The sequence below is a fragment of the Lipotes vexillifer genome, unplaced genomic scaffold (genome assembly GCF_000442215.2).
Source record: "Lipotes vexillifer unplaced genomic scaffold, Lipotes_vexillifer_v1.1 scaffold182, whole genome shotgun sequence".
NCBI classification, from domain to species: domain Eukaryota; kingdom Metazoa; phylum Chordata; class Mammalia; order Artiodactyla; family Lipotidae; genus Lipotes; species Lipotes vexillifer.
The window spans coordinates 6,767,629-6,785,595 of NW_006798798.1; the positions used below are offsets into that span (position 1 = coordinate 6,767,629).

General features: G+C 38.9%; 1 protein-coding gene across 1 annotated transcript; it reads right to left on the reverse strand.

The window, feature by feature from the left end:
• Positions 1-8,277: 8,277 nt before the first annotated feature.
• LOC103080381 (zinc finger protein 565-like) lies at positions 8,278-17,830 on the reverse strand. Its single transcript, XM_007471101.1, has 5 exons — positions 17,804-17,830; positions 15,597-15,711; positions 15,205-15,300; positions 9,303-9,713; positions 8,278-9,224 (listed from the first exon to the last, which is right to left on the reverse strand). The coding sequence occupies exons 1-5, from the start codon at positions 17,828-17,830 to the stop codon at positions 8,278-8,280; spliced, it is 1,596 nt and encodes a 531-aa protein (XP_007471163.1).
• Positions 17,831-17,967: the final 137 nt, after the last annotated feature.

A 17,967-nucleotide genomic window follows, 5' to 3' on the forward strand; every position in this document is an offset into this window, starting at 1 on the left:
CAAGAAATAAAATAAAGGTGTATTTTTTTTAAAAAAAAGGAATGCAAAAAGAGTATTGAATAGGTCATCAGTTTTATATGCTGAGGGCCTGCAAAGAACTTAAAGCACCCCAGCAGAAAACCAGCAAGTGCAGGGAGCAGTGTGGCAGGATCACCATTATCATGCAAATAGGAACTTGACTCTCTCTCCAATACTTAAGCTCCATAAAGGAAACAATCAGAAACTAGGACAGCTGGGAGATGAGGAAAAAAACGGCATGGATGGCTTCTGCCTTTCCAGTCTCTTTCTCAGCTGCCATCTTACCCACCCTCCAACATGCCTGAGGTAAGGGATGGGAGAAGCCCACCTGTCAACGATGCTTAAGTAAGTCAGAGAAAGGGTGGGGAGGAGGGATAGATTGGGAGTTTGGGATTAACATGTACACACTGCTATGTTTAAAATAGATAACCAACAGGGACCTACTGTTAAAAATAATAATAATAAATTAAAAACAAAGGTTTTGCTTTCTATACCTGGTCTGCCCATGATTTCATCTGGGGTCGGAGAAAGTACTTTTTCTACCAAATTTAAAGGGACAGTGTTAAATAAGAATGAATCTGCCTTGTCGTCCCCCAAGTTGTGATTACTTATTACAATTCACATGCTTCACCTGGACCCCACTGTAGCTGGGTGCTGGCATGCAACTCCCCGGCTTCTACCAGGCACTACCTGAACACTGGAGGTGGAAGACATGAGTATAATGAGGTGGTGGCAGCATATCCAGGGGTAGGACCCACAGTGGCAGGAGTGACTGGTTCTCCTGAGGCAGCTATGGAAGTTTCTAGCATCCATTCCCTAGAACAATAGGTGATATGCAGTAAGTAGCAGCAGCAGTTTTCCTTAAACACAATACCATCCAAGTACTGTTCAAGGAACAGTGTATCTGAGCCTTTATCAGCGCATCTGTGCTATATCTGGGCCTCTCATTCTTACTACTTTTTTCTGGATGATGCACTCCAAAGGCCCGATTCCTTGGCTTCCTGAAAATTCTTCAAATTGCAAAATACCTCTTATTAAGTCCATTGCTGCTTAGAATAGAATGGATTTTTATCTGCAATTGTTTTTCTATATTTTATCAGTAAAGAGACTGATAAATGCATAAAAATACAACAGCAAGTAAAAGAATTAGATCAGTATTTTTCAATAGTTTTAGATCCTACTAAAATACTGTCAATAAAGAAAATTACAGATGTATCACTGCTTGTGTTACTTAGGTGGTATCTCATACCATGCGTTTCTATGTGTACACCAAGTGTTGGTTTTCTATTGCTGCTACAGACCCAGGGAGAAAAGCAGGACCAAAAGGAAAAGACTTGACCTATTTCTGAGATGATTTATAAAATTTTCATCAGAAACAATGAGGGGGACTTCCCTGATGGTGCAGTGGTTAAGAATCTGCCTGCCAAAGCAGGGGAGAGGGGTTCGAGCCCTGGTCCGGGAAGATCCCACATGCCGCAGAGTAACTAAGCCCGTGTGCCACAACTACTGAGCCTGTGCTCTAGAGCCCGCGAGCCATAACAACTGAGCCCGCGTGCCGCAACTACTGAAGCCTGTGAGCCTACAACCTGTGCTCCGCAACAAGAGAAGCCACTGCAATGAGAAGCCCGTGCACCGCAACAAAGAGTAGCCCCCACTCGCCTCAACTAGAGAAAGCCTGTGCAGCGAAGACCCAACACAGCCAAAAATAAATAAAAACATTTTTAAAACAAAACAAGAGGCCTAATTATTAGGCAGTAGTTGCTATTGTTTTGTATTTTATTTAGTCAAGAAGATTTAAAAGCATAAAATAAAATGGAAGAAAATGTGGGAAAAATGAGATGAAAGACAATTCAGGAACAAAACCAGAAAACGAGATCTCATATAGCAAAAAGATAATTTAAAACAGGCGTCAACAAATGACAACCTGTAGGCCAAATGTGGCCTGTTGTTTTTCTGAATACAGTTTTATTGGAACACAGCCATGCCCACTTGCTTACAGGTCAGGATTTCTCAGCTTCAGCACCACTGACTTTCTGGACCAGATAATTCTGTTGGGGAGGGGGGCGGGGAGGGTGGGTAGAATGTTTAGCGCATCCGAGATGCCAGCAGCACTCCCCTTCATAGCAATAACCAAAAAATGTCTCTTTAATTGCCAAATGTCTCTGGGGGTTGGGGGTAGGGAAGGCAAAACCACCTCTGATTGAGAACCGCTGGTTTATTACGTGTTTTCATATTACAAAGGCAGTAGAGACTGTATGACCACAAAGCCTAAAATATTTACTGGCTGGCCCTTCACAAAAGTTTGACTTTTTGTCACAAAAAGGAAGATACATGCTAGACTAAGAAAACAAACTATAAAATATATGACAAAACAATCTCAACAAAATTTCTACAAATTGCTTTAAAAGCTAGTCTAATTAAAAGGAATAGATTTAAAAAAGCAATTCAAGGAAATAAAATTCAAATGACTCAGGCATGGTAGATGCTCAACCTCATTGGTAGTTAAGAAAATGCAAATTGAAGGCACATTATTTTTCTTCATCCAATTTAACAAAAAAGGTTCAGTCCTGGTTGAAATTAGGTTGGAAATAGATATAAATTCCTGTAGAGTTTAACAGCAAGTTTCACGAAAAATTAAAAAAAATTTAAAAAAAGGCATTAACTACATTTTAAATATCTATGTTGTCAGGCAAGGAATCCAACTGATAGGAATCTACCCACTTCCAGAAATTAAAAAAGCAACATGAAACAATGCATGTGCAGTAAAATTGTACAATCATTTGTAAAAATAACAAACCTAAACTTTCATTGGTAGAACAGGGTTTGTCTTTATTATGTAATCATTAAAAATTTTTTTTATTTTATATTGGAGTACAGTTGATTAACAATGTGTCAGTTTCAGGTGTACAGCAAAGTGATTCAGTTATACATATACGTATCCATTCTTTTTCATTTTCCCATAAAGGTTATTACAGAATATTGAGTATAGTTCTTTGTGCTATACAGTAGGTCCTTGCTGTTTATTTTATATAATGTGTATATGTTAATCCCAAACTCCTGATTTATCCACCCCCCATTTCCCCTTTGGTAACTATAAGTTTGTTTTTGAAGTCTGAGTCTGTTTCTGTTTTGTAAATAAGTTCATTTGTATCATTATTTTTTAGACTCCACATATGTGATATCATATATTTGTCTTTCTCTGACTTAGTATGATCTCATCCATGTTGCTGCAAATGGCATAATTTCATTCTTTTTTTTTTTTTGCGGTACGCGGGGCATTTTTTTTTCCCCCCTGCATTGGCAGGCAGACTCTCAACCACTGCACCACCAGGGAAGCCCAATTTCATTCTTTTTTATGGCTATTATCCCATTGTATAAATATACCACATCTTTTTCCTCCATTCCTCTGTTGATGGACATTTAGGTTGTTTCCATGTCCTGGCTATTATAAGTAGCGCTGCAATGAACACTGGGGTGCATGTAATTTTCCAAATTATGGTTTTCTCCAGATACATGCCCAGGAGTGGGCTTGATGGATCATAAGGTAGTTCTATTTTTAGGTTTTTTTTTTTGCGGTACGCGGGGCTCTCACTGCTGTGGCCTCTCCCCTTGCGGAGCACAGGCTCCGGACGCGCAGGCCCAGCGGCCATGGCTCACAGGCCCAGCCGCTCTGCGGCATGTGGGATCCTCCGGGGCTGGGGCACGAACCCATGTCCCCTGAATCGGCAGGCGGACTCTCAACCACTGCGCCACCAGGGAAGCCCCTATTTTTAGTTTTTTAAGGAACCTCCATACTGTTCTCCATCATGGTTGTACCAATTTGCATTCCCACCAACAGCGTAGGAGGGTTCCCTTTTCTTCACACCCTCTCCAGCACTGTTTGTAGACTTTCTGATGATGGCCATTCTGAATGGTGTGAGCTGGTACTTGAGGTTTTGATTTGCATTTCTCTAATAATTAGCGATGTTGGGCATTTTTTAATGTGCTTTTTCTATGTAATCATTTAAAGCTAACTAGTTGCATCTGTAGGTTTTGATTGGAAGGAAGTCCACTAGTATGCTATCAAGTGAGAAAAGGAGGCTATACTTCAATGTGTTAGCACAATCCCATTCAAGCTACACCACTCCCAGCCATAACCCCCATTATGAAAATAAAGCTCCAATGTGGGTATGAAGGGGTATGGAGAAAAGGATGAAAGGCTTTTGATGTTGGCACTTCAGAAAATAGGTACAGATAGCTCTTTTTTCTGTTTTGTTTAAACCTTTGCAGTATATCTCATTTTTGGCAAAACATGTTACATAAATTTGGAATAGAACTCTCAAAGCTTGAAAATAGAAATATGTATACATGGGCAAAAAATCAGAATCATTTCTTTTTAAAATTTATTGAAGTATAGTTCAATTACAATGTTGTGTTAATTAATGCTGTAAAGTGACTCAGTTATACATATATTTTTTCATATTCTTTTCCATTATGGTTTATTGCAGGATATTGAATATAGTTCCCTGTGCTATAAAGTAAGACCTTGTTGTTATCCATTCTATATATACCAGTGCATCTGCTAATCCCGAACTTCCAATCCAACCCTCTCCCATCCCCCTCCCCCTCCCCCTTGGCAACCCCCAGTCTACAGAGAATCATTTCTTGACATTCATTATAACTATAACATTTATTATAACTCAAAAAATGTTAGAAATTGTAGAGAAAGTACAGATAAAATTTAGTAATCATTTCCCTTTTTAAAAAAATGCTCAAATTTTTGTTATAAATTGTCCTCCAGTGGGTTGATATTTAGCTATGACCGATTTAATCTGTCACATAATACATGTTTACATTAAACTTAGTATGTAATATTTTTCTAAAGTGTGGGGCAAAGGTGGAGTACACTGGATGGTGATTATTCCAAATGCTGTGACTGATTACACCCCATGAGGTGTGATTAAGAGGGCAATGCAGTGACCTCACAGCAGTTGAATATGCATATGCTGCTAACAGTTTACTACTTTCAGTGGATAAGTTGTTTTAGTGTCTAGTTTTCAACGCGCAAACACTACATTTATACATCACATTTTTTACAATCTGACAGATCAGGTCATGAACGATTTTATTCTAGACAAAACAATCCCTCTGTTTTCTTTTAATAGGCTGCTAGATTTGACTTGCTATTTTAATTGGAATACTGATATACCATTGAGTACAATGGATTATTTTTATAGCTGATTTGAGCTGGATGCTGTCCTTTGCCAAATTTGGTATAGGGGTTGTGTTAGCCTCATAGCTCATACTTTTTATATCTTAAAGACTTAGATTTTATCTACTCTAGTACTAGAGGAATTATATGGTGTAGCTCTTTAATTAGCTTCTTCTTGGTTCTTACTATATTCAGGAAACTACTACTTTTCCTGGATTTCAGACATACTAAAAAAAACTGCATATAAACATATACTGTGAGATGCTGAATGAAAACAGACATTTCCTACATCTTAACAAATCAAAGTTGTATATATATACACACACATATATGTTTAAGAAAATAATGCTTTTTCTATAATTTCACATACACTATAAAAAGCTGAATATAAACATTTTCTCATCTTACTAAAGTGGAATAAACGTGTATGTATAGGAAAATATTTTTTTCCAGGACTTGGATATATAAAGTTGAATATAAACTTATAACAGATAAGCACGGAATTTCTTAGTTCACACCCGTCCGGGCACAGGGCAGTTCTGAATTGTTTCATCATCTCAATAATGTCAAAGACACAAGTTATTCCTGTGCCAATCTGTTTCTCGCCTCCCCTGGTTGCAAAATGGCCATAATTCCAGGTATCACACAGACACAGAGACATGCATCCTGTATATAGGAAGACCATTTCCTCCTATTTTGTTAGTAAACAATATTTAACTGAACCTCACCTGCACACTTTTTGCTTAGATCTTCTATGGCCGGGACTGTTACACACATGCCCAGCTGCAAAGCAATTAGGAGGGCAAGCATCTGGCATTTAGACTTAGGTGGGCAGCAGGCAATCCTGGCAAAGGGAGAATGGTTAATACCAATGGACAGACAACCAACAGTGTCAGCCAAACAATACTGGCTTATTTCTTCATCTCCTTCATTTCTGTAGTTACATATCCTTTCTCACTTATGATGCTTGAGTTTTTTCTTTCTAGGGTGCAATCTTTTTCACTTCAAAAAGTTTAAGGTGTTTTTTTGGGCTTTGCACTTATTTTGTTAGAGCACCTCAACATACTAGAGTTGGATGCTTATTCATTCACTCTCTCATTCCTCTGATCAACATTTACTGGGAACCTACCAGGAATAGGCAGTGCACTAAGTATGAGGAAGTGAGAATGAATCCTCGCTCTGAATTTTCCCTGTTTTCTACATATACTGAAAGAAGTTAAATTCCCTCAGTAAAGCTTTGGTTGCGTCCTACAAATTTTAACATGAAGTTGTCTCTTTGTCATTCATTTGAATGACAATCTGCCTAATGATAATTTGCCTTGATTTCCTTTTCTAAAAAAAAAATACTTATTTATTTTTATTTTTGGCTGTGTTGGGTCTTTGTTGCTGTGCACGGGCTAAGCGGTGAGCGAGGGCTACTCTTCGTTGCGGTGCCTGGGCTTCTCAGTGGGTGGCTTCTCTTGTTGCAGAGCACGGGCTCTAGGCGCACTCGGGCTCAGTAGTTGTGGCTCGCAGGCTCTAGAGTGCAGGCTCAGTAGTTGTGGCTCGCAGGCTCTAGAGTGCAGGCTCAGTAGTTGTGGCGCACGGGCTTAGTTGCTCGGCAGTTTGTGGGATCTTCCCAGAGCAGGGCACGAACCCGTGTCCCCTGCATTGGCAGGCGGATTCTTAACCACTGAGCCATGAGGGAAGCCCTGCCTTGATTTCCTTTTTAATGTAAAAATTATTTATACAAGTATCTTAAATTTCCTTGTGGAGAAATGGATTTTGGCTGAGGCTTTATTTTCTAATTCACTAAAAAGAGAGGCCAGAGATCATGGCATATGTCTCTTGTTTTTTGGAAGGTCTTAAAAAAAATTATCTAAGTCTTCCCTCTGACCTCACAGCACCCCACTTTTATTCTACTGGGGTTCTTTACATTATGAACCCCCTAATGGGGAAAAAGGCAACCTATGAAAAGCTTCAGTTTTAAAATTTTTCTCCAGAAGGAAATATCTAACATTCCATGAAGAAAGATGATGTAAGATATTCCAATAGTCACTGCACACATAGGCCTTCCTCTCATATGATCTCTAATACACAATTAGGAAAACAAAATTAAGAATAAAGCCCCTCTAGGGCTTCCCTGGTGGCGCAGTGGTTGAGAGTCCGCCTGCCGATGCAGGGGACACGGGTTCGTGCCCTGGTCTGGGAAGATCCCACATGCCACGGAGCGGCTGCGCCTGTGAGCCATGGCGGCTGAGCCTGCGCGTCCAGAGCCTGTTGCTCCGCAACGGGAGAGGCCACAACAGTGAGAGGCCTGCATACCTCAAAAAAAAAAAAAAAAAAAGAATAAAGCCCCTCTTATTTAACACACTTTCAATATGAACCAGACACTATTCTAATGGATACAATGTACACAATGCTACTAAGAAATATGGTTCTAATATTACTAATTGATAAATGAGAGAATTTGGTTAAGTCATTAGCCCTATAAGAAATGAGTAATAATGGTGAAGCCAAGTAAACACTAAATATTGGTTAAATCCTTTCCCATTCCGATTCAGTTCAGAGCTTGCAAACATTTAACAAGAGTTGAATGGAATGGAAGAATCTGCTGCATTTTCAACAATGTAGCCTTCCTCTAGTATGAATTATCAGATGAATAATTAGTTAGCTAAAGCAAATTGGTGCTCCATATAAATATTTATGACTTATGATTTCCCATAAGGGCTAATTGACCCTTGATGTTGAGAAAAGTTAGAATGATTAATGTCTCTAACACTGCTTTCCTAATAAGCCTTCCCACTTTCTTTATATTCATGGAGTTTTTCACTTTTTCACCAATTGATTGATGTCTAATAAATTCTGAAACACAAATACACCCCTCTCAATTCATAACATTTATAAGGTTTTTTATCAGTAACAAATATCAAATTCTGGACTCCCTCACATCCACAGTATGAACTCTGATATTAAGTTGTTATCCTTAAATGCTTTCCCATATTCCTTACAATTACAGGGGGTTTTGTTTGTGTTTTACTAGTATGAATTTCCATGTGTCAATTAAATTCCGAGCTTCCCACATGTCTTCATTCACTCCTCTGTCCTGTATGAATTCTTTGATGTTGACTAAGGTGTGAGCCACGAATAAAGGCTTTCCCACATTCCTTACATTCATAGGGTTTCTCACCAGTATGAATCTTCTGGTGTCGACTAAGTTCTGAGCCACGACCAAAGGCCTTCCCACATTCCTTACACTCATAGGGTTTTTCACCACTATGACTCCTCTTGTGATGAGTAAGTTCTGACCTTCGAATAAAAGCCTTCCCACATTCCTTACATTTATGGGGTCTCTCACCAGTGTGAACTTTTTGATGTCGGATAAGTTCTGTGCTACAAGTAAAGGCCATTTCACATTCCCGACATTTATAAGGTTTCTCACCTGTGTGAGCTCTCTGATGTCTGGTAAGTTCTGAGCCACGACGAAAAGACTTCCCACATTGCTTACATTTATATGGTTTCTCACCAGTATGAACACTCTGATGTCGGACAAGATGTGAATCAGAGATAAAAGCTTTCCCACATTCCTTACATTTATGAGGTTTCTCACCAGTATGAATTCTTTGATGTAGATTCAGTTGTGAGGCACAACTATAGACCTTCCCACATTCCTTACATTCATAGCGTCTTTCACCAGTATGAATTATCTGATGAAGACTAAGTTGTGTGTCATAACGAAAAGCTTTCCCACATTCCTTACACTTATAGGGTTTCTCACCAGTATGGATTCTCTGATGTCGAATAAGGTGTGAGGGACGGGTAAAGGCTTTCCCACACTCCTTACATTCATAGTATTTCTCATCAGTATGAATTCTCTGATGTAAATTAAGTTGTGAGGTAGATGGAAATGGCTTTCCACACTCTGTACACTTATAGGGTTTCTCATCTATATGAATCCTTTGATGTTTACTAAGTTGCGAGTTAGAATGAAAGGCTTTCCCACATTCCTTACATTTATGAGGTTTCTCGGCAGTATTAATGCTCTGAGATTTAGTAATCTGAGCGTCACGAATAAAGGCACATTTCTTATTTTCATCACTTTTTTTGCTTTCATGAATTCTCTGATGCTTAATCAAGTCTGACCTACTATTAAAGGCTTTCCCACATTCTCCACATTTAGAGTCTTTTTCCTTATTATGACTTCTTTCATGTTGACTATGGTGTGATTGGTACCTGAAAGTCTTACATTCCTTGGATTCACAGGATTTTGCTCCAGTATGAGTTGTCTGAGGTGTTCTATGATCTGTGCGCTGAATGGAAGTGGATCTTTCTTCAGAGGTTATTGTGGCTTGTCTGAAACGTCCTTCCTGTAGCCTCTCCAAGTGGCATCTGATTTCCCTGTTACTTCTGACCCTAGTGTACTCAAGGGTAGAGTTTGTAAGTCTTTTTGTTATCTCTGGTTGCAATGATTGAACTTCATAACTGTCCTCCTTTAGCATCTTGATTTCTCTTCTAGACTCCCAATCTGTAAGATAACAAAGAAAATAGTGGGTATTTTCATGTTGCAGGAGAAAGGAAAGTTCTAAGGTAGAAATGACAAACTAAAAATAGTGAATAATGTAAACTCTTAACACTGCATTGCAACTTGAAAAAAAGGGTTGGGGGGAATAAGAACAGAGAATATGAGGGGAGCTTGTGAAGGAGGTGATTCTTTGCCTCTGGTAAGAATTAGAATCAGCTGGGGAACCTGTTAAAAATATAATGTCCAGGACCCAACCAACTAAATGAGAATCTAAAGGAGTAGGACATTATCTAACAGCAAATCCTCTCAACTCTTGCCTCAAATATATCCAGGTTTTGACTACTTCTACTAGTATCTCTAGTGGCGATCACGTTGTCCAAAGCCATCCCTCATCAAGATTAACAAAACACTATCCTGGAGTATCTCCCTACTTCCTCCTTATATTCCACACCCAACACAGTGGCTGTACTGTTCTTCTTAAAATAAGCTAGATCATGCCATTCTTCTGCTCAAAATTCTCCACTGTATTTCCCTCTCATGCAGAGTAAAAGTCAAAATCCTCCTGTGATCTACAGGGCCTTCCCTGAACTTGTCCTGCACTACCTCATTCTAAACTCAATGGCTATCTCCTCCCCTCAGCTGACTCTGTTCCAGCTCCCTGACCAACTGGATGTCAAACTTGCCAAGCACACCTCTCCTTCAGAATCTCTGCCTGCAAATATCTTCCCTTAGATATCAATATGGCTCATTCAATTACTTCATTCTGAACTCTATGCAAATGCCGACTTAAGAGACCACTATTTTTTTTTTTGGCCATGCCCCATGGCATCTCAGTTCCCCAACCAGGGATTGAACCCGGGCCCTGGCAATGAAAGCACTGAGTCCTAACCACTGGGCCACCTGGGGATTCCCCAAGAGACCACATTTTACAAAACAGGACTCTCATCCCTCTACTTACTGCATTTTTCTGCAGTACACATGTCATTTAATCTATTTCTCCAACATTATTACGAAAACTTTCAAACATAAAGAAAAATGAAAAGAATCAGACAGGGAACCCCCATATTCCCAACTAGCTAGATTCTACAATAAACATTTGGCTCTACTTGCGTTTTCACACATCTATCTACCCCTCCATCCATCAGTCCATCTTGCGGACATTAGTATACTTCACCTCTAAACTCAACAGATTATATTTTAACTTGTTTATTTCTGTATTGTCTGCTCACCCTTCACTGTACCTATACAGAGTAAATACTCAATGACTGTTTGGTGAATGAATGGCCATTCGTTTTTTTTTTTTAATCTCCCTCACTGATTGAGGCAACTCAAAGTGTGGCACTCACTGTTTAAATACAGTGCCTTTCCCACTGCACTTCAAAAAAAATAAAAAATTCCCTACCAGACCTGCAAAATTCTATAGTATCTGGCCCCTGCTTCCCTATTCACCTTCATTTTGAGGTGCTCTCACCTGGACTCATCATGAGCTCACTATACTGGCATCCATTTGACTCCCATATCATGCCAATTACTTTCTCATCTTAGACCCTTTTAGGAAATGTTTCATCTTCCATGAATGTTTTGTGTTCCAGGATCTCTCCATGGCCAGTTTCTCTCATTCTAAATATATTAATTTTCTGTCATGTATCCTGTTCTTTGCCCTCGATCTTTTTCTCAGTTCTGGAATTACATATTTGTTCATCAGTTTATCTACTGGTATAATTTCTCCTAAGTGGCCTAGAATTAACATAATACTTATTGTATGCTCTGTGATATAACCAACCCCAGCATACAGTTCAATTAATGTTAAATAAACTAATCAGTAGATTAAGCATATTCAAATGGAAATAAAGAGAAATAAGCTAAAGATAATGAGATTAGGGCTTCCCTGGTGGCGCAGTGCTTGGGAGTCCGCCTGCCGATGCGGGAGACGCGGGTTCGTGCCCCGTTTCGGGAAGATCCCACATGCCGCGGAGCAGCTGGGCCCGTGAGCCATGGCCGCTGGGCCTGCGCGTCCGGAGCCTGTGCTCCGCAAATGGGAGAGGCCACAACAGTGAGAGGCCCGCATAACGCAAAAAAAAAAAAAAAAAAAAAAAAAAAAAAAAAAGATAATGAGATTAGCAGAGTGACTTGAGATTCACTTATCACTCCATGCTTCTAAATATTTAACAGGTGACAGAGGTGTCTTCCTGCCTCTGATTCCTGCCCAGCTTCAAAATGCTCTCCCTACATCACTTCTGATGCATATGGCAGTTAACACAGGAGCAAGCCTGTGCCATTAGAGCAAATCTGTTCATGTGCCTACACCAGTGTCCTAGAATACTGACAGTTTTACACAACAATAAAAATCTATGTAATCCTACTCAATAACAGCCTAATCAAAAAATAGGCAGAAGACCTAAATAGATCATACAGATGGCCAACAAGTACATGAAAAGATGTTCAACACTGTTAATTATTAGAGAAATGCAAATCAAAACTACAATGAGGTACCACCTCATCCTGGTCAGAATGGCCATCATCAAAAAGGCCATCATCTCCTGGGCATATATCTGGAGAAAACAATACTTTGAAAAGATACATGCACCCTAATGTTCACTGTAGCACTATTTACAATAGCCAAGACATGGAAGCAACCTAAATGTCCATTGACAGAGGAATGGGTAAAGAAGATATGGTACATATACAATGGACTACTACTCAGCCATAAAAAAAGAATGAAATAATGTCCATCCATGTTGCAACCTAAATGTCCATTGACAGAGGAATGGGTAAAGAAGATGTGGTACATATACAATGGACTACTACTCAGCCATAAAAAAAGAATGAAATAATGTCCATCCATGTTGTTGCAGCAACATGGATGGGCCTAGACATTGTCATACTAAATGAAGTCAGAAAGAGAAAGACATATATCATATGTATCACTTATATGTGGAATCTAAAATATGACACAAATGAACTTATATATGAAACAGACTCACAGACATAGAGAACAGACTTGTGGCTGCCAAAGAGGGTGGGTGTGGGGAGGGATGGATTGGGAGTTTGGGATTAGCAGATGCAAACTTATTATATAGAGAATGGATAAACAACAAGGTCCTATTGTACAGCACAGGGAACTATATTCAATATCCTGTGATAAACCATAATGGAAAGAATATGAAAAAGAATATGTATATATATGTATAACTGAATCACTTTGCTGTATAGTAGAAATTAACACAACATTGTAAATCAACTATACTTGAATTAAAAAAGTGAACTTCAATAACTACTATTATCAGACAAAACAGACTTTAAGACAAAAATTATAACTAGAGACAAAGGAAATTTTATAATTGACAATTTTATAATGACAATTTTATAATTTTATAATTACTATATAATAAGAAGGAAATTATGTAACAGTTATAAGTATATATGCACCTAATAATAGAGCCCGAAAATACATGGAAGCAAAAACCTACAGAATTAAAGGGAAAAAGTAGCAGTTCAACAAATTGAAGACTTTAATGCTCTACTTTCAATAATAGATAGGTCGACTTGCCAGATCAACAAGGAAACAGAAAACAACATACTCTTAAAAAACCAATGAAACAAAGAAGAAATTACAAGAGAAATTAGAAAATACTTTTCAGTATGAATGAAATGAAAACTCAACATACCAAAACTCATGGGATATAGTTAAAACAGGTCTTAAAGGGAAATGTATAGCTTAAATTGCCTATATTAAAACCACAAAAGATCTCAAATCCATAATCTAACTTATACACCTAAGGAACTAGAAAAAGAAGAGCAAACTAAACCCAAAGATACCAGAAGGAAGGAAATAAAGAGAGAAGATAAATAAAATAGAAAAAAAATAGAGAGAATGAAAGTGGGGATATTACTACCAACATTACAGAAATTAAAAGAATTTCTAGGGAATACTATGAACAACTATATGCAACAAATTAGACCACTTAGATGAAATGGACAAATTCCTAGAAAGACAACTACCAAAACTAACTCAAGAGGAAAGAGAACATATGAATAGGCCTACAAAGAGATTGAACAGTAATTTAAAAATCTTCCCAGCCCGCGCGCCTAGAGCCCATGCTCTGCAACGGGAGAGGCCACCACAGGGAGAAACCAGCACACCCAAGAGAGGGGTGGCCCATGCTGGCCACAACTAGAGGGGGCCTGCGCACAGCAACGAAGACCCAACACAGCCCAATAAATAAATAAATAATAATTAAAAAAACCTTCCCACAAAGAAAAACCCAGGACCAGATGGCTTCACTGCTGAATTCTACTAAACACTTAAAGAAGACTTAATACAAATCGTTCACAAACACTTCAAATACAAATCCCTCACAAACACTTCAAAAAAACAGAAGAGGAGGGAATACTTTCCAATGAATTCTCAGGCCACTACTACCCTGATATCAAAACCAGAAAAAGGCATCACAAGAAAACTATAGATCAATATCCCTTACTTAATATAGACACAAAAATCCTCAACAAATAAAACCAAACTAAATCCACCAACAAATAGTAAGGGTAATACATCATGACCAAGTGTGATTTACCTGGGCAATGCAAAGTTGGTTTAACACCCAAAAATGTATCAATGCAATATACCATATTAATAGAACAAAGGATACAGACCACATATCTCAATATATGTAGAAAAAGCAGTTAAAAAAAGTGTTCTAAAACCCTTTCATGATAAACACATTTGACAAACTAGGAAAAGTGAAGCATTATTCACAGTAGCCTAAAAGTGGAAAACCATCCAAATGTCCATCATTTGATGAATGGATAAACAAAATGTGCTATAGTCACAACATGGAATACTATTTGGCAATATAAAGAAATGAAGTAGCAGTATATGCTACAGCATGTATGAACCGTGAAAACAAACATTCTGCTAATTTTAAGAAGCCAGTCACAAAGACTACGTACTGTGCGATTTCATTAATATGAAATGTCTAGAACGGCCAGCTCTATAGACAGAAAGCAGATTAGTCGTTGCGTAGGGCTGGGTGTGGGGAGTGACCACTAATGGGTATGGGATTTCATTTTGGGGTAAAGGAAAATGTTTTAAAATTAGATTGTTGTCATGGTTGCAAAACTCTGAATATACTAAAAGCCACTGAACTGTATCTTTAAATGAATGAATTTTATGATATGCCAATTATATCTCAACAGAGCTATTTTTAAGTCAGGACAAAACTGGACCCAAAGTGCAGGGTAAATGGTTGTCTCGTGGGAAAGAGGAAGGCACTTCCTTCCTGAAATCAGAAGGAATAAGAGCAAGGGTAGCATGAAAGTGGTAAGTGGAATGAAAATTTGGGGGCTCATGCTGAAACATCCCTACTTTCTTCTCCAGATCTCAGGCTTTTCAGGGAGCTTTCCTACCAACATCTCAGAAGTGCTGCCTGCCTTCTCACAGGCCAGGTGGGTGACTACCTGCCATGGCCTTTCCCATATAGTAACCATTACTCACCTGGGCACCATTCTTTTGTCTCCTTGCTGTTAACCATCCAAGGTTCCTTCCCCTGCTCCAATAAGGAGATCACATCTGGCTTAGAATCACAAAATCCTGTTCAAGAAAGAAAAAAAGGACCAAGTTATGATGTGAATGTCCCAGAATTAAAATCAGTCCATGATTATCAGGAAAGAGGAGTAAGTAAATTAAGTGTCAGAGAAAAGGATGAAGAAGATAAAGTCTGATGGAGCAGCCAATTTCTAACTTCACAAGGCGCAAAAAGCATTCTTTGGTAAGCAAGAATCATTAATTCAGTCAAGCACTTGGGAGGCACTCACAAGAAATTTATAACAATAAACATAAAAATTCTAGAAGGCCAATTCTGAATTCTGGAGGGCAGGTAAACTTACCCAGTGAGATCAGAGTATTATAATTCTCCAACATCACATCTCGGTACAAATCCTTTTGAGCAGAGTGCAAGCACTCCCACTCCTTTTGAGTGAAGTAAATGGCCACATCTTTGAACTTCAAGTCCTGAAACCACAGATAAAAATACACAGAAATTAACGGGCAAAATCTTTACAATAAAATAAAAGAAATTTTGAAAATGTAATTCAATAGGGGAATGCCGTTGGGAAAACAGGATGTGCTGGACCTTTCAACATGAGTAAGTCAACAGCTCAATATCAAAAACAAACAACCCAATCCAAAAATGGGCAGAAGACCTAAATAGACATTTCTCCAAAGAAGACATACAGATGGCCAAAAGGTACATGAAAAGATGCTCAACATCGCTAATTATTAGGAAAATGCAAATCAAAACTACAATGAGGGATCACCTCACACTGGTCACAATGGCCATCATCAAAAAGTCTACAAAGAGGGCTTCCCTGGTAGCGCAGTGGTTGAGAGTCCGCCTGCCGATGCAGAGGACACAGGTTCGTGGCCCAGTCCGGGAAGATCCCACATGCCGTGGAGCGGCTAGGCCCATGAGCCATGGCCGCTGAGCCTGCACGTCCGGAGCCTGTGTTCCGCAAGGGGAGAGGCCACAACAGTGAGAGGCCCACGTACCGAAAAAAAAAGTCTACAAAGAATAAATGCTGGATAGGGTGTGGAGAAAAGGGAACCCTCCTACACTGTTGGTGGGAATGTAAATTGATACAGCCACTATGGAAAACAGCATGGAGGTTCCTTAAAAAACTAAAAAGAGAGCTACCATATGATCCTGCAAGCCCCTCCTGGGCATATATCCAGAGACAACCATAATTTGAAAAGATACACGCACCCCAGTGTTCACTGCAGCACTACTGACAATAGCTAAGACATGGAAGCAACCTAAATGTCCATCTACAGATAAATGGATAAAAATGATGTGGTACATTTATACAATGGAATATTACTCAGCCATAAAAAAGGAATGAAATAATGACATTTGTAGCAACATGGATGGACCTAGAGATTATCATACTAAGTGAAGTAAGCCAGACAGAGAAAGACAAATATCATATGATACTGCTTATATGTGCAATCTAACAAAAAAGGATACTGGCTTCCCTGGTGGCGCAGTGGTTAAGAATCTGCCTGCCAATGCAGGGGACATGGGTTCGAGCCCTGGACTGGGAAGATCCCACATGCTGTGGAGCAACTAAGCCCGTGCGCTACAACTACTGAGCCTGCACTCTAGAGCCTGCGAGCCACAACTACTGAGCCCACATGCTGCAACTACTGAAGCCTGCACGCCTAGAACCCGTGCTCTGCAACAAGAGAAGCCACCACAATGAGAAGCCCGTGCACTGCAACAAAGAGTAGCCCCCGCTCGCCGCAAGTAGAAAAAGCCCGCACGCAGCAAGAAAGACCCAACACAGCCAAAAATAAAATAAATAAATTTATAAAAATAAATAAATAGATTTTTAAAAAGATACAAATGAACTTATATACAAAACAGAAATAGACCCACAGACATAGAATACAAACTTATGGTTACCAAAGGGGAAAGGTGGGTGGGGGAGAGATAAATTAGGAGTTTGGGATTAACGTATATACACTACGCTTTATAAAATAGATAATCAATAAGTACCTACTGTATAGAACAGAGAACTACACTCAATATTTTATAATAACTTATAAGGGAAAAGAATCTGAAAAAAATATATGTATAACTGAATCACTTTGCTGTACACCTGAAACTAACACAACATTGTATCAATAAATTGATTATACTTCTATTAGGGAAAAAAAAGAAAGAAAACATGGATAGGTCAGTGTGGAAACAAGGATGATCACAGAACACGTTCTTGGTGCACACATCATTCTTTTTTTTTTTTTTAATTGAAGTACAGTTGATGTACAAATTATATGTTTCACATATATAACAGTGATTCACAATTTTTAAAGTTATATTCCATTTATAGTTATTATAAAATATTAGTTACATTCCTCGTGTTGTACAAATCATTCTTAAACATGCTTGCTACTACAGATATAACCTCTCGGCATTATCCTTTTCCATTGTTTATTCCCAGGCCTCGGTGGATAGAGTCCAGATAATTGGTGTCTTCCAATTAAATGAAGCTGTACGTATATGTACATAGCACATGCTATGTTCAGCACATAACACTGTGACCATCTCCTTCCATTCTCTCATTTAAAAAATTTGTTTAGAAGTCTGAAGAATTCAGGAATTCCCTGGCGGTCCAGTGGTTAGGACTCAGCGCTCTCACTGCCAAGGGCCTGGGTTCAATCTCTAATAGGGGAACTAAGATCCCACAAGCCACGCGAACA